Source organism: Pogona vitticeps, chromosome 1 (genome assembly GCF_051106095.1).
Source record: "Pogona vitticeps strain Pit_001003342236 chromosome 1, PviZW2.1, whole genome shotgun sequence".
Classification (NCBI taxonomy): Eukaryota; Metazoa; Chordata; class Lepidosauria; order Squamata; family Agamidae; genus Pogona; species Pogona vitticeps.
This window is the reverse complement of record NC_135783.1, coordinates 91,827,045-91,844,531: the sequence shown is the minus strand read 5'-3', so window position 1 is coordinate 91,844,531 and position 17,487 is coordinate 91,827,045. Positions and strand designations below refer to the sequence as shown.

The 17,487-nt window shown below is 42.4% G+C and overlaps 2 protein-coding genes across 4 annotated transcripts in view; one reads left to right on the top strand and one right to left on the bottom strand.

The window, feature by feature from the left end:
- Positions 1-440: 440 nt before the first annotated feature.
- ZUP1 (zinc finger containing ubiquitin peptidase 1) lies at positions 441-16,946 on the bottom strand. Of its 3 annotated transcripts, none has more exons than XM_078384788.1 (9): positions 16,668-16,946; positions 13,096-13,206; positions 12,427-12,536; positions 9,769-9,937; positions 8,613-8,801; positions 5,295-5,463; positions 3,889-4,040; positions 1,686-1,903; positions 441-1,581 (listed from the first exon to the last, which is right to left on the bottom strand). In XM_078384788.1, the coding sequence occupies exons 2-9, from the start codon at positions 13,175-13,177 to the stop codon at positions 1,534-1,536; spliced, it is 1,137 nt and encodes a 378-aa protein (XP_078240914.1). In that variant the 5' UTR covers positions 13,178-13,206; positions 16,668-16,946; the 3' UTR covers positions 441-1,533. The 3 variants fall into 3 exon arrangements, with proteins under 3 accessions (XP_078240914.1, XP_020657849.2, XP_020657851.1); XM_020802190.3 differs by lacking the exon at positions 16,668-16,946 and adding an exon at positions 15,169-15,451; XM_020802192.3 differs by lacking the exon at positions 16,668-16,946 and adding an exon at positions 15,169-15,382 and having other exon boundaries at positions 8,613-8,729.
- Positions 16,309-17,487, top strand: part of KPNA5 (karyopherin subunit alpha 5) — a 28,645-nt gene continuing 27,466 nt past the window's right edge. The window contains exon 1 of the mRNA XM_020802187.3: positions 16,309-16,472. Coding sequence (XP_020657846.1) covers positions 16,469-16,472 — 4 coding nt within the window. The 5' untranslated portion in view covers positions 16,309-16,468. The remainder of the gene's footprint in view (positions 16,473-17,487) is intronic.

Genomic DNA, 17,487 nt, shown 5'->3' with positions numbered 1-17,487 from the left:
CTCCTGCTTGCAACTGAAGCCAGAGGGAATCAGAAGAACAGGGGGGATATTAGCAGCAGGGAAGAGGGTCAGGGTGAAAGATGACAATTCGAATACTTAAGAGATACACTGCCCAATTATTAAAGGTTTAGAAACAGCCTTAAAACAGGCAGCGGTGCTAATTGAAATTCTACCTGTTTATACTATTTTAAAACATAAATGAGACTGTGCACCTCTGTGGAGGAATATCACTTAATGGTATTGTGTAAAATACCAGACTGACTAGAATTCAACTAAGGATGGAGTACCAAATACTGTGCAGGTTCAATAAGCCACTAAGTACATTGCATACCTTCAATTTTAATTAAAAAAGAGAGGGTTACCTGGTGCAAAAGTAATATATTTTAATTCTTCTGTGTATGTGACACTTGCAGAAACCAATGTACAAGGAAGCTTTCAAATGGTGTTGCTTGAAACTTTTATTCCAATTGTCTTTTACTTAAATAACATTAGATTTAGACGCGCGCAGACATTTCAATTATTCTTGTCTGTCAATGAGTCAGTATCTCCCCAACATTTCTTCTGCTTTTGGAGAAAACAGTAGTAATTTAGCATTGCTGTTAGAGAAAGAGTTGGTTCACACTTGCTTTCCCTCATCCTGCCTTTTCATTATCTTTCTTAGCTGCAGGTAAGGAATTAAGATGATGCTTTGCCAGATATATGTCTTTCACAGGTGTTTTCAGATGGAAAGCTTCTAACACACCTAAAACAACTGTGTGTTGTCTTTTCCTCTTTAAGAATTTTGTTTTAATTTTTTTGTGGAAAATAAAAAGCCAAATCAGCAGGAAAATATGGGATGCCCCGGACATCTGAGTGGATGGATTATAGAAGCAGAGGACCCTCACCATGAACTCCAGTTCATTTATGGTCGCCAGAAAAAAACATATCCACCAAATCTTCATCCTCTTAAAAGGATTTATTAACCATAGGAGGAACAAAAGACAGCCCACCCAACGGAGTAAGCCAATTACATTTCCGCTGCTACAGTTACTAGAGTAGCAGAGCCTGCTGTCTGTCATGCCCACAAGTGGGAGGCATTTTTCGTGTTTGTTTTGTGGCCTAACTTAAAAGTATGTTTCCTTGGAAATAACAGTAGTTAAAATAATTCTTTTTACCGTGGATATATTTAGAATGCAGCTGCATTCAGTTACAGGAGTGATACTTGTAACTAAGGTAGCAAAAAATCTACATTAGGTTGTTGTTATTGTAGTTTGATTAGTTTTTCTCTTGAAAACACTGAAAGTACTAGCCTAAATTTCGTGTTTCAACCTTAGCAAATTTCAAAATTATTCAGTAATAACTGGATAATTTAGGACATTTTGTTGTACTCACCATAATCTAGTGCAAGAGAAAGGAATTATAGAGACTTTCCCCCAAAATATTTATTTGTACATAATTAAAACTATATTACATACACTACTAAAGAGAGTAGACATTTAAAGCAGAAATCCTTCCTTTGGTCTTTTCTGTTGCTGTCATTTTCAATTTTTAATTTCAAGGAATCCTTTGAGCTGTGAAGAGTTGAGAAGCTTGCCTTTGAACCTTAAAAATAGAAGGTAAATAATTAGAGTTAGGATGTAGCATTACCACTTTTATTCACACTATACTGACCCCCAAAATCAATTAGACTCTTCTGGCATACTTACAACTTTTTCCTCTTCTGACAGTACTCCATCTATGGCCACTATTTGGTATTGTTTATGTTTTAAATTGCCCAGAAATCTCCGAAGTAATCTGAGACTGTTCCCATCAATGCCTTTAAACATTTTTTGCATTTCTTGTGAGGAGCACCCTGGATCAAATACTAGCAGACACAAATTTTTGTTCTTTCTTTCTTCTATCCCAATGATAGTACGGCTATGACCTAATTTTAAACACACACGTACAACAAACATAAGGACATTTCATAGAAAGTTAGAAGAGTTATGTCATGTTACATGTCATCACATCCGAACCAACACGTAACAACCTTAATAGGACTTTCAAAGTAACTGAGGTATCTAAGGAGTGGTTTTAACATTTTCACACTTCCACTCAAACTGCCATGGCAAAAAGTGTAAAAAGAACCAATTGCAGGCAAGAAGAAGTGGTTTTGAAAGAAGCCCCAGCTTCATTGTAAAAGCAATAGTTTCAATATAAGAATGTTTCGGCAAAGACAAGGATATAACGTGCTCAACATGGTTTGTGTTGCACTGTTTGGCAAGATGATGCAGTGCTACAAAAGTGGTACAATTCAGGTCATAACTCCCAGCTATCTATGTGGGTTTGTCAAATTATCCCAGGATCCATGCGCTCCTCTGAACTTCCTGAGGCAGCAAGCAATACAAGAAGCTCCTCTCTACTCTTGGCCAGTTTAAGCTAATGTTTTAAAATGGAGTAGATGCAGATAGCAAGGCAATTTTGTCTCACACACCCCCTCATGCCCCCGTGCTGTATCCCTGCCCAAAGAAAAACCAAATATTCAAGCAAATAATTAATTCTTTTCCTTGGAAACAGCAAATGCTCATAGAACACTGACAAGCAAAGCACAACCGGGAAATTCACTGGAAAGTTGTTACTACAGGGACGGATTCTCCTACAAAAAGGCATTCATCTCCAACTTCCTCAATAGTCATATTGGCAAGGGATCGGCTACCAGATCCCTTATGCCAATATCCTCCATAACACCATACAGGATACCACTCAGGGATTGGCAGATCAGGCTAGTTTTAGCCATGCATGTACAACCCATCCACTTGCCACATATTCTCATTGCACTTCTGTCCAGAGCAAGGTTCCCTCCGAGGCTTGCGTGTGCACAACTCCACCTCCCTCACTGTGCACACACAGGGGGGAAGTCACACGAGAGGTGGAGCCTGAACCCAGTGGGGCTGAAAATTAAAAGGTACATTGGTTCAGAAGCACAGTGGTGCCTCGCATAGCGACGATAATCGGTGCAGCAAAAATCGCTGCAAAGCGATTTCATCGCTATGCGATATTGAAAAGCCCAAAGGAATGCACTGAAACCCCTTCAATGCATTCCTATGGGCTTCAGACTCACCTTAAAGTGAAGATCCTCCATACGGCGGCCATTTTCGCTGCCCGGTAAGCGAGGAATCCGTCCCAGAAAACAGCGAACCGATCATCGCAAAGTGATTTTTCCCTATAGGGAACATCGCAAAGCGATCGCAAAAAGTTAATCGCTATGCAATTTCATAGTTAAACGGGGCGCCTGTTAAGCGAGGCACCACTGTATATCAGTTCTGATGCAAACCGGAGCTGACTGAACTGGGTTCTTTTCTGCAAATCCTCAGTCATTCACTATATAAAAGGACTACAGATCCTTTTCCATTATCACAATGACATGCAGTTTCATTGGGAATAGATGTACAGTGGTGCCCCGCTAGACGCTTACCCCGGTAAACGACGAAATCGCTTGACAATGACTTTTTTGCAATCGCAAAACGATGGTTCCTATGGGGGAAATCCACTTTACGTTGATTAGGTCCCTGCTTCGCGAACCATTTGTTCGCTAAATGATAATTTTTCCAGCTCCGCAAAATGGCTTCCCTTCACAAAATGGCTTCCCTCCTTTCACAAAATGGCTGTTTTCCAGACAGAAGCTTCGGAAGACAGTGATTTTAAACAGCTGATTGCCAGTTCTCTATGGGCGATCTTCGCTGGACGAGGAGGTATTTCCACACTGGAACGTATTAACCGGTTTTTAATGCATCCCAATGGGGTTTTTTTGCATGACGATATTTCGCTTAACAGCGATTTTAACAGAACGGATTATTGTCACCACTGTAGTGAGAAGAGTAATGCAAGCTTTTGAAATATTTTCTAAAAGAGCAACAATGTAGGACTGACCTTGGTGCTGAAGGTAGATAGGCGGTCTAGAGGTACATACAACTTTTGCACTACTCTCCTTATCAGAAGAATAATAGTTCAGAATCCAGTCAAACAAACGAGGGTGTGTTCCTGCAGGGCCAGTTGGCTGGTGAAAATCAATAATTTGACACCTAAAATATAATACAAGTGAAACTTCAATTGATTGGAACATTTAAACTGATGTTTCTTTGTTAGTCAAAAAAAAAAGAAAGAAAAAGAAAAAGGATTCCTCTTAGCCCAAGTAGTGCCTGAGACCCAAAGCATGAATATTAAAAATGGTTTGCTTTTGATGCTGCTTTGAAAAACAATTGTTCCTGGCATTTTATTTATTTTCGCTACCCTCCTTGAATTTAAATGCTAAGGGAGTGAGATAAATATTTCAGAAATACAGTGGTACCTCGCATAGCGAGGTTAATTCGTTCCGGATTAACCCTCGCTATGTGAAAACATCGCTGAACGGGACGGGGAAGCCCATTGGAACGCATTAAACATCGTTTAATGCGTTCCAAATCAGCCGAAAACTCACCATTCAGTGATGCTTCCCGGGTCCAGCAGCCATTTTCGCGCCCTCGGTAAACGAGGGCAGGGCGCGAAAATGCTGCACGCCGCCATTTTGGGGCTTCCGGCGGCCATTTTGAACCCGCCAAACAGCTGATCGTCGGGCTTCGTTTTGCGAAGATCGGTAAGCGAAACGCTTACCGATCTTCGCAAAGCAATTTTTGCCCATAGGGGCCATCGCTATGCGATCGCATTTGCGATCGCTGAAACCCCATCGCTATGCGGATTCGTCATTCTACGGTGAGCTCATTAAGCGAGGCACCACTGTAAATGCAAGAGAGTTTATTTTTCTTTTAAAGCTGATAAAACAAACTGCATTAGCAGGTAAGAATTTTGCTAATATTAATAGTCAACAAGCCAAAACAAGACAAGGAAGCAGTAATGGAGTAATCTTTGAAAGACATAAAAATAACGATAGTAATAATATTAATATTAATATTAATATTAATATTAATATTAATATTAATATGAAGAAGAAGAAGAAGAAGAAGAAGAAGAAGAAGAAGAAGAAGAAGAAGAAGAAGAAGAAGAAGAAGAAGAAGAAGAAGAAGAAGAAGAAGAAGAAGAAGAAGAAGAAGAAGAAGAACGGCAGCTGGATGTAAGGCTAGTTTGCTGCCCACCAACAGGGTTCTATGTTCTTTCATTAGTTAGAAAATAATACATTATTTATTTGTTATACATGAAAAATAGTCTTTATATAGGACTGGTTCAGATGTTATTTTTTCTTTGTGTGAAAATGCAAAAAAAAAAAAAAAATCACCCAGAGAATTAAATAGACTACCATACATTCAAAATAAAGCCAATTTCCTTTGAAAAGCAGCACTTACTTTAAACTGAGAGAAGTTAACAGTGAATAAATTTCACATGCTCCTATCCATGCTTTAGTACCCTGTAACCTGCCATTGAAGTGAGACGCCCCTTGAGGATCAAAACCTTCTTTCCAGGCATCTTCAATTGATGACTGAATTTTGGGGATGCAAGGAATTGATGTATTTCCTAAAAACAAAAGAAAAATAATTAAATAAAGGCAACATTCCAGTTTCAGTGTGAAAAAAGGAAGAATGGATTGACTACAATTTCTGTTTGGAGGTTCCAGAGTAGGAAAATGTTTACTTTTGGGAGATCAAACAATTCTTCAGGAAGAATGACAAGAGAAGCTTCCTATCAGCTTCCTGCCTGAGACCACACCATGACTGTCAATAAAGACTCATCCTTTGTAGGCTAAGGGGTGCCAGCTCTACAAGAACATATGCAGGCATCCTAGAAGGTGAAAAGAGGTAACTAAAACTCTTCTGTACAGGTCTCATTTACGAAGCCTGCTATGGGAATGAATACTAGACTGATGGTATGAGGACTAAAACTCAGCCCTTGGACATGCAACAAAACTGCTTTGGGGAAAATTCGTCAACTGAAATGCATAAACCTTTGAAGCAGACTGACCAGATAATGACAATGGCTGCTATACACAAGTTGTTCAATCTGTAGTGCTGGCCCCCACACTGTAACTGATTAAACCCCTGCACTGTAACTGAAGAGACCAATTGCCCTTGCTTTTCCTCTCCACAACATTTGCTTTAAGGTACTGTAAAATGCCCAGCCAAGGAAATGCAGGGTTTAACACTCACTTTGCCTTGCACCTGGCCTGAGGGCAGAGGGATCAGGACAAAAATGTATAACAGAACAGGCACACTTCTAAGACTCTGCAGCTGCAGGGCTGGTCCCTTTCTTCGTGGCAGGGGTAGATGCCAAGCACAAGAAACTATGCCTGAAAAGAAAATCCATCTTTTTCTCAGGCACATTTTCCTGTCTTATGCCATGTTTGTTTGTTCATGCTTTGAGGCCAGAGCACAATTGACATGGACTAAGTCCCTGCCTAAAGAGATGCCACTCACCAACAAAATGAGGAAGCTGAAATAAAATTCACACTGTGGCACGACAGCTCAAATAGAAGCTGTACCAGAAACCTGTTGTTTGTTGACCACAGAGGGGTGGGCTAGGAGCTGAGGAAAACAAACTGGTGGTCTTTTCTATCCAACCAAGAGGCTCTTCCCCAAAGTAAAGACTACCTACCACGGAACTAGGGGAAGAGGAACTAGAGACCAAATTGCTAACATGCGCTAGATTATGGAGAAAGCCAGAGAATTCCAGAAAAATATCTACTTCTGCTTCATTGACTATGCAAAAGCCTTTGACTGTGTGGACCACAGAAAACTATAGCCTTAAAAAAATGGGAGTGCCTGACCACCTTATCTATCTCCTGAGAAACCTATATGTGGGACAGGAAGCAACAGTTAGAACTGGATATGGAACAACTGATTGGTTCAAAATTGGGAAAGGAGTACGACAAGGCTGTATATTGTCTCCCTGCTTATGTAACTTATATGCAGTATACATCATGCGAAAGACTGGACTGGTGGAATCCCAAAACGGAATTAAGATTGCCGGAAGAAAGAACAACCTCCGATATGCAGATGATACCACTCTGATGGCAGAAAGTGAGGCGGAATTAAAGAACCTCGTAATGAGGGTGAAAGAGGAGAATGCAAAAAACAGTCCGAAACTTAACATCAAAAAAACTAAGATCATGGCCACTGGTCCCATCTCCTCCTGGCAAATAGAAGGGGAAGATATGGAGGCAGTGACAGATTTTACTTTCCTGGGTTCCATGATCACTGCAGATGGAGACAGCAGCCCCGAAATTAAAAGACGCCTGCTTCTTGGGAGGAAAGCGATGACAAACCTTGACAGCATCCTAAAAAGCAGAGACATCACCCTGCCAACAAAAGTCCGAATAGTCAAAGCTATGGTTTTTCCTGTCGTGATGTATGGAAGTGAGAGCTGGACCATAAAGAAAGCAGACCACCGAAGAACTGATGCCTTTGAATTGTGGTGCTAGAGGAGGCTCTTGAGAGTCCCCTGGACTGCAAGGAGAACAAACCTATCAATTCTAAAGGAAATCAAATCTGAGTGCTCGCTGGAAGGACAGATCCTGAAGCTGAGGCTCCAATACTTTGGCCATCTCATGAGAAGAGAAGACTCCCTGGAAAAGGCCCTGATTTTAGGAAAGTGTGAGGGCAAGAATAGAAGGGGACAACAGAGGATGAGATGGTTGGACAGTCCCATTGAAGCTACCAACATGAATTTGATACAACTCCGGGAGGCAGTGGAAGATAGGAGGGCCTGGCGTGCTCTGGTCAATGGGGTCATGAAGAGTCGGACATGACTAAACGACGACCACAGAACTACTAAAGAATGCTGTATTGAATTCTCAGCCAAGTTCTACATCTCTCTACTAAGAAGTCCACCCCATTAAATGTATTTTATTTGCTCCAAAATAATGTGTTTAGGATTGTAGCCTTTCTCCAACAAAAAGCTGCACAAATAGTTTTAATAATAAATCAGCAGAATAAGCTCAACAGCTGGTACAGTGCTATCAACCTGGTTTAAGTTTCATTTAAACCTTGAACTATTTAGATAGCACCAGAAAAGATGCTATTTCCTGTATCCCACACCTAAGTGCAGGGACAAAAATGGTCTGGCTTACTGGATTAATGAAACAGCATTAATCACTGCAGACAATAGTGAACTAGATGGACCAGAGGCCTGATTCTGGCCAACATCTCAGTAAGGCAGTAGAACTATACACTGAGCTCACATTATGTACTAATAAATATTAATACTGCAAATTAGGTTTCAGAGAATTAGGCATTACAGTTTAGCATTCTTACCCACATGCAAGTTTCCTACATGCAGAGATTTTTATTTTGGTGGAATAACATTCCTTCACATTAGTCTCTGCTAGCAGACAGAATTTGGTAGCTTTGTATTGTTCCCTATGAATGCGAAGGAAACACTTGAATTGATTACAAGTTATTTATTCTGGTATTCCCTTAAGTTCTGTCAATTAGATTCAAACAATTTTAAATGAATAATTCTGGTCAGTGAAAACACAGCATTATTTTCTACCTACCTATGAAAAAACAGTCAGATGCTGTATGCATATTCACTTAAGTAAATTTTTAGCCCTCCTAAGGCAGACATCTAAAGGTGAGTTACAATACAGGTCAATAATATACATGCTTCACAAGTGTTCAGGCTGACAAAAATAACACTGGCAACACAACTCTTAATTCCAAATTACAAACCCTTTAAGCTGTCTTTATAGAGGCTGTTTCTCAAGAGAGAAGAAAGCAGCATTTGAAAGTTCCGATAACCGCAGCCCCAGCCTTTGTCTCCTGAAGAACAATGGAAGTGATCCACTCCTGTAGAAAGCCACACATGTTTTATGTCTTTACATTCATTTTGATAGTACTGGCACAGAGCTTCAGTAATTCCTAATTAAAAAACAAACAAACAAACAAGGTGGGGGATAGAGCAGAAAGAAAAACTATGTTAAGTCAACTTACTTGTGCTATTTCTGCAGTTATCATATGGTTTACAAGCCATAACCAAACTGAAAGAAAAATCTAAAATGCAGAGCAAAATCATCTTTGCCTGCCAGTGGGAGGATAAGAGGAAATGAGCCAATCTAATGTTCCTCTTTCAGGAATTCCAGAGCCCACAAGTAGCCACAGAGAAATGCCTTCGGTAAACAGACAAAGAGGCTACCATGAAAGAGACTATAAGGCATGGGCAAGGAACCCCATGTAGCCCTCCAGGTGTTGCTGAAATGCACTCTCATCTGCCTTAGCAAACATAGCTAACAGTGGAGGAAAAAGGGATTTGCAGTCCAAAACGACTGAAGGGCCAGAGATTCTCCATTAGTGCTCCAAGAAATCTGCCATTAGAATCTAGAAAATCGCATGGGACCTCTAAATTTTGAAGTGAAATCAATGGTTATATTTATTTTAAAATTACATGGCAACATGTCTGCATTTTTAGTTTTTCCCATGTGTGCAAAACAGGAGAGATACATCAGTCACCAGAAGAACCACCACCTAAAGCCAACAGTTACTTTAGAATAAGGTAATGACAACACATAAAGTATATCTGAAGGGATGGCAAGGGCGGGTAAACATGTTATGCAGCTCATCCTATGCAGCTTTATTCAGCTGGGCAAGTAATATATTAGCCTTACAAATAATCTAATTACTGAAGAGATTTAGTTCAATATATTATAATACTGTGAACCCAAAGAGGAGCAAGACTGCACCTGGCAAGATGGTGAGGCTGCTATATACACCTTAGAGCTGCAACATGTTTCCTCCATCTATTCACAGGAACAGAAAGCTTTCTGTAGTGAAACACTGCATGCTGCTGGAGAAATTTTAAAAAGGAAGTTCTCATGTTTTCGTTACTGACCTGAAGTTCTTGTCTTTCCATCATCAGTGCCAAAAGCCAGAGATTCCATCATATCAGCCTTTCTCCTGTGATATTCAGATGGTTGCATTTTTCCAAAAGCCACTTCCTTTTCCATGTACTTTAGAGACTGCTGCTTATACCCTCCAGAGCCATCCAAGCCGTATTGTCTCTGTTAAGGACAAATTACACTTCTAAGGGAGAAGAAAAGGTCCCAGAATAGACTTCTTCCTCAGGGTGCCCTTCGTGTATTTTGGACTTCATCTCTGATGGTACCTGTTATGTTCACCCCGTACCCCTGTTTCTTTTTCTCAACCCAAAGGGCTCACGCTGGTGACGTTCCCTCTTTCTTTCGCTGCCACCAGTGGATTTCTTTATCAACACTGTAAAGAACTTTAGTCTGACACTGGCTGCTAACTACAGAACTTGTTTATTAAAGGGTATTAGGGTAATTCAGGATCACAGATGTTCTTATTCATTCCATAGAATCAAAATCATTGAAATATCATATATTCTGCAACACATTCAATCACCTCCTGTTTTACTTATTCACTTTAACCAGCTTATCCTTATTAGTTTCAGATCTCTCTCTCTCTCTAAACCTCTCTCCTCTCTCTCTCTAACTGACTTGACTCTCTGCCTCCGCCCCTCCTGTCCTCTCATAGGCTTATGCAAATGAGCTCCAGCTATGAGTGACAGGCATGACGTGGGGCATCCGTCACAGTACCTCAGCCAATAACCTTGGGATCTTGGGCTGATGGGAACAGTAGTCCAAAATATCTAGAAAGAACCCACTTAGAGGGGGCTGTCCTCTAGGAGTTGTCTTCACAAACAAACTAGGCTCATAAAAACCCTGTTTGCATAATAAACTAAAATCAGTGGGGAAACATAGAAGGATGATGAATGATAGGCTTAACATCAAGTCTCCACAATGATTTCTCCCTCCTGCCACTCCCCCCAGTCTCTCTCTTGCTCCCACCCATCTAAATTTGCACTGAGCTTCTCAGAAGCTAGGAAGAACAGCAGAGCAAACCACCTGGAAACACCTGGCAACAGGACCAAGCTACTTCAGACAGAACATCCTCTTTGATGAGCTACTTAAGATCAAACTGAAATCTCTCTCACACACCCACACCTGGCTTGAAGCCTCCCAGCCCCATAATCCCACTGGGAATTTCTGCCAAATTAAGGCATTGAGAGGCCTTTAATTATGAAAATCCAATCCCTAGTATCCACAATACTCCAATTCTATTTAAGATATTCTCTGAATGGCCTTTCAAAATGTGGAAAACTCTGAAAAAGACAGCCAAAGACAGCACCATCAGAGCCCAGGCGGGGGTGCCCCAAAACCACCCACGCCCACTTTAGAGCACTTTGGAGGCTTTTCCTGACTGTGCAGGAAAAGCCTCTGAAGTGCTCTAAAGTGGGCGCAGGTGATCGTGGTGCGAAAAAGCCCCATTGGAACAATCGTTTTGCGATGGGTAAAATGAACGCAAAAAACCATTGTAAAGCGATTTTGTCGTAAAGCGAGGCAACCATCTAGCGAGGCACCACTGTACCCTGTCATCTGCTGTTCTTCACAATGCCTCACTAGATGTTACATTCTTCCCAAACAGTACTTACATTCTTCCCACACAGTTCTATCTTCTCAATTTATAATGAAAATTCACTAACAAATTTATAGAGTAACTTTTTGGAAACAAATTTAGCTTGGAGGTATTAAAAGGCCATGTAGAGACAATACAGTGGTGCCTCGCTTAGCGATTGCCTTGTTTAATGATGTATTCGCTTAGCGATGAGGTTTTTGGTGAGATTTTGCGCTCCATTTAGCGATGTTCCCTATGGGGAAATTTCGCATAGCGATGTTCGGGACCTTGCCTCGCTTAGCGATGACAGTTTTAGGTCCCCTGTTTCGCTTAGCGATGTTCCGTTTTTGCTATTTTTAAAGTGTATTAAAAGGTTCAAAAACGGTTTTAAATGCTTGGGATCGTTAGTGCACCTTCTGAAACCTGTGCAAACTTAATTTGGCTTTGATCAGACTCTTCGTTGATTTTTGGTGAATTTTTTCTCCCCCATTGGGAAGCATTAAACTGCAGGTTTGACAGCTGTCAAACCGACAGTTCAATGCTTCCCAATTGGGGAGAAAAAAATTCACCAAAAATTAACGAAGAGTCAGATCAAAGCCAACTTAAGCTTACACAGGTTTCAGAAGGTGCACTAACGATCCCAAGCATTTAAAACCGTTTTTGAACCTTTTAAGACACACTTAAAATTGCAAAAACGGACATCGCAAAACAATTGGAATGCATTGAATAGGCTTCAGTGCATTCCAATGGGGGAAACATTGTACCGCTTAGCGATGTTTCCTATGGGGATTTTCGCTTAAGGACGGCAATTCGTTCTTATTGGAACGGATTTACCGGTTTTCAATGCATTCCTATGGGAAATTGTGTTTCGCTTAGCGATGTTTTCCCATAACGATTTTTTTAATCAATTAACATCGTTAAGCGAGGCACCACTGTAATTGATAAAGTATGGCATTGTTTTTATACTATGGTAGGTTATAACACATATGCTGACTAAAACATAATGTTCTCAGCTCAGTCAAGAAATACCGAAGTCAGTTCATTAAAATATTGCAGTGAGACCACAATATCATACCTGTAGCTTTTGGAAATCTTCTTTTTCTTGTCTTGCTGCTGCTTCTCTTCTTTTCCTGTCTTCCTCATCTTGGAGATGTTGTGCTAATTCTAAGTCACTCAAGTGTCTTCCTATGCCACATTATTAAGAAATTAGATAAACACACACACACACAAGCAGAGAGAGAGTTCCTGTCTTTGAGAATGCTGAATATTTCAAAACATTCAACATTTTTCAACAAAGTGAATGGCTTTATAGTCCTATTCATGTTTATGGAAAAACTGTGCAGAATGAGTCCCAGGAAAGTATACGAAGGATTATAGCAACAGACATTGCTTTCATATGATATAGGCAAAGTTTAAACAGTGATTTTCAGCTAAAGGTTCTTGATTATCTAGAAGCATCCCCCCCACCATACAGCACTGGAGGTTTCTGTTTAAGTTCCCCGGTACTGCACAACTCTATTGAGATATGCTAGCCAAGTCTCCAGCCAAGAAATGTACAATCTCCATTCACCTGGAATGCTCCACTGATGGAAGCCCCTCTTTAATTCACAGAATGTTGCTGCCAATGAAGAGGAAGGGCTGTTCCACTGCTGAATCCCTCAAAATTTGCTTCAAATGCTTGGGCAACCCTTGCAAAACCCTTACAAAAAACTGCTACCTTTTTTATTTTGGAATCTTTCCTTACCTTCTAAAAAGCTGCATTCCTCTAAGTGCAGTTCAACATGTTCCTGCAGAACTGGATAGTTGTCACAAACAAGCTGACACATTGGACATTCATATAGTCTCTGACCATTTTCTGCATTAAAGAAAAGTACTTGGTAAATTATGAGGCCCAGCACTCAACCATACACATCACACCATTGTAGTGTTTTTCAGGCAGCCACAAAAAATGAGGTGAGGAACTGGGCTGATTGTGACCTGTTGCATCTTGGGATGAAGTCCACTGCTCCCCTTCACTGACCTTCATCATACAAGTGAGTCTTATTATGTTTTGAACAAATAGTTTCCTCAGCCCAAGCAACCTTGTTGCATCAGGAGGATATGATGGGGGAAAAGACAATACAGTAGCCTTTGCCATAATGAGTAACCCTCCCTGCACCACAGCCTCCCCTTCCCTATTTGATGCAGAAATTATGCTTGGGGGGGGGGGGAAAGGTGGGGAAGGACAGAGTGAAAGAAAAGACAGAGAAAGAATTGGATGGATGCATACATGTATCCACCTGAATGAATGTATGTGAAAAATAATGGAAGTAAGAGCACAAGATGAAAGAATGATGAATGGGAGATGTGCATTGTTTGAAGAGGAAGAGAGGTACGCAGATGGCAGGAAAGGAAAAACGAAGCTTGCATCAATGGATTATTTTATCATGAGCACTGATGGATTACAAGATCCTGCTGCATATGGGTAAAGTTCTGCACATCTGAGAAAGTGGATTGTTATCTCACAAAAGGCTTGTACTAAAATAAATTTATTAATATGAAAAGAATCACAGTGTTCCTTGTTATTTTGTTAAAACAGACCAGGACAATCACCCTCTTTGAACACTTGCACGAGTGGGGTTTATGCACAAGTATATTTTCCATACAGTATTTATTTTCAGGGAGTGTAAGCAGTGTTAAGTTGTTCCAGCGAAAACAACAAGGAGCATCCAAGCAAACGGGCGACTGTTCTCAAAGGCTTATGCATAAAACTTGGCTAGTGGGAAGTGTTTCTGTTGCCCTCTCCTGCTACTGGCATATATCTGCTTCAGATAATCAAGAGGAACCATGAGATAGTGGGAAGTTTCCAAACCAGGACCGAAAGCGGAACTTATTTTATTTATTTAAAATACTGTATTTATATGTTGCCTTTCTCCTGAAGGATTGAGGGCAGCTTACAGCATTTAAAAGAAACAAAGTTAAAAGCCAAATACTGTAGTAAATTATTACTAAATTAGAAAAGCATTAAACAACTATCATATTAAACTTTCACAGCTCCTGCTTCCTTCACTCCCACTACCCATGTGCCAGAGGTACAGCAGAAGAAGATAGTGGTGGTGTACAGTCCAGATTGAGCAGGGGGTTGGCCTCCATGGCCTTATAGGCCCCTTGCAATGTCATTATTCAATTCATCTAAGATTCTAAACTAAAGCTTAGCTGTAGTTCAGTGGGTTGGAGTGTCTAGCTGTTGAGACAGGGGATCAGGAATTCGACTTCCTACCATGCTCCCAGGAGAGAGGTCAACCAACATTACCCAGATGGTGCCTGTATCATGGGGCTATGTGTCCTTTTACCTGTTCAACCCTGGGCAAGCTGCACAGTTTCAGGGCACAACCATAAAGACAGAATGGTAAATTGCTAAAGACCTTCATACTTTAAAAATCCTAGGAGAATTGCCATACGTGAGAGTCCACTGGAAGACACACAATTCCCTAAAGCGCAGCCTGCACAGTTAACTTGCAAACCCCCCAGAGAGTGCGTTAAGAGCTATGGGGCGGTATATAAACAGCATGCTTTGCATTATTATTTTTTTTTTTAAATCAATGGACCTGGAGCGTCAGGGCATCATAAGGAAACCGATGCTCCCTCCCAAAACGAGCATATTGGAGGTGCCAGGTCAGAAGAGGCGCACAAAGAGACCTTCCCCCTCCCCTCCAAGCCCTTTCCAAAAGAATTATTCGCACAAGCCAGGGAACGAGAGCGGCACTGAATGCTCAAAGCCACCCGCCTACCCCCGCCGCGAAACCCAAAGGAGCTTCCCCTAAAAAGGTTCGCTCACCACGGGCGGGAGAAGGAGGAGGTGCACGGGCACCACCAGAAGGGGCCCCCGGGAGAAGCCGCTGCCCCTGCCGGTCTCTCACAGACCACTCCATCTCCCTGCACGGCCGCCGGGAGAGCCGCAAGATCCCCCGAGCAGAACCCAGACAGCGAAATCGAAAAATCGCCACGCATGCGCAGTACGAGGAACGCGGGCGACCGCCGCTGCCTTCCACGATCAATTGCGCAGACTCCGACGCCGTCTCTCCTTTAGTTCCCTCCCCAAACGGCCTCCCGCGCGCTCGCTTCAAATAAGAGACGGGTAGAAAAAACTTCGCGTCGCGTCACGTCGCGACGTCTCTTTCTCCCGTGGTTTTTCCTACTGGGAATAGTGGAGCGCGTTCTCTGTGAATGTTGTTGGTCACCTTCTTCGGGCTCCTTCAGTTTCTGTTTCGTTTCCGCTGAAAGTTTCTTTTCACTCTGCAGGGTTTGGTTGTATTACTGAGGACAGACGAGTAAACTATGCTTGAGCTGTGGATAGTACCCCGTGGAAACCGAGGGCGCCGGCTGCCCCAAGACGTGAAAACGCTCGCCGGTTGGGAGGACCCCAACTTCCAGCTTTTCAAGGGAGATAGGGTTGGGTTCTTGTACCCCGTGAGGGCGCACACGTTACTTTTGAAAGGTGCTCTGGCGTGCTTTGGATTGTGTGCAGGCATATTCATAAACACTCGAAGTATTTTATCCCGACGATGACTGGAAACCCCTTTCGGGTTAGGGGCAGAGAGCCTAGTGCTTTGCAACCAGAAGACAAAAATATGCAGCTTTTTAGCCTTCCCCCGTCCTCACTTGTGCGTTTATAATGGGAGGGGAAAAAAAATAAAAAATACGGTGGGACAGCAATATAGCCCAGCAAGATAATCCTAACCCTTTTTCTCCTTATAAGAGGGATGAGGGGGGAGGGAATTATTTGGGTCACGAAACAGGCTTTATCACTACAAACTCAATGGACACCCCGTGCCTTCCCCTGCTTGAGGTTTGCGCTCTCCAGCTGGCTGCGCAGCGCGGGCGCCCTCTCTCGGCCATCTCCGGAAAGTGCCTCGCTCGCGCCTTCGGCCGCGTTCTGCGCCGCCCCCCCCCCCCAACCTCTGGTCCGAAGCGCAACGGTTCCCAGTTTCCCGTGCGCGCGGGGAGTGCTGGGAAAGGAGGAAGCGCCCAGGCTGGAGTTTTCGGTGGGCTTGGAGCCGCCATCTTGGATTCAGAACCTGTCAGTTGCTCCGAGGGGGAAAAGCCAGAGGTGGCGGCGGACGGGGGTTCCCCTCGCAATGGGTGCGTGAGCGTGTCGGGGTGCGAAGTGATGCTCGGCGCGGGGTTGGGTCGTTGCAGGCGCGGAAAGTGTTGGGAGGCGAGAATCTATCGAGTTGTAATCATTCGAGATAGAAGAGCTTCTATATGTCCCTTTTATCCTCTCCCATCTCCCAAGTGTCCCCCTATTTAAAAAAAAAAGAGGGTCGTTACATTTACCTCACCACCTCCTGACCCACAGGAACAGTCTTAAGTGGGGAAGCTCACACCCCCTTCCACACGGTTTTTCGTTCTTGCGTCGTCATAGAGTAGAAGATAGAAGGGACGAATGACAGCTGCAGTATCCTAGATGCTTACTTGGGAATAATTCGTATTAAAATTAGTGGGAGGCATTATCGGCTAAATCTGGTTTAAAAAACCGAAATATCCATCTTTTCTATGCCTTCCCTCCCTGCCTGTCCGCTCTTTGCATACAGTACTTGGTAGTGTTGGTCCTTCGGAGGCGTGGTCCTTTTCTTTTTTTTTCTTTTTGACCAGGAGGAGTTTTTGGCTAAAACAGGTCACAGTGCTTGACAGCTAGCTATTCCTTTGATATACAGTATTTTGTTGATTTCGCTGTGTGAAAAGACTTCCACTAGGTTCTTGCATGCAATAGCAAAAATGGGCTTCCAGTGATACACTCCAGTATTCCTGTTTATGAAAGAAAGTGGGCTATTTCTTTTAAGGCCATTCTGCTGTTACAGAAAATATTTTCAAAGAGGGTGATAAGAAATGTGTGTAAAATGTAGCACTGTCAGCAAGAAAGTGGAAGACGGGTATTCTTAAATTGGACAAATCTTCTGTTCTGCGCGGTGCTGTAACCATGCTGTCAGGGAGTTGCAGGAAGTGGGTACTCCAAAAAGTACCTTTTCCAAGCTCTTGATTGGAAAATAACCTCTCAGGTCTCTTCCCCTACCACCTGCAAAGGCAAGTAGTTGGTGTCTCCCACATTTATAGGTCTCCCACATTTAGAGCAGTAGCAGCATCCTAAGGCCCTGTC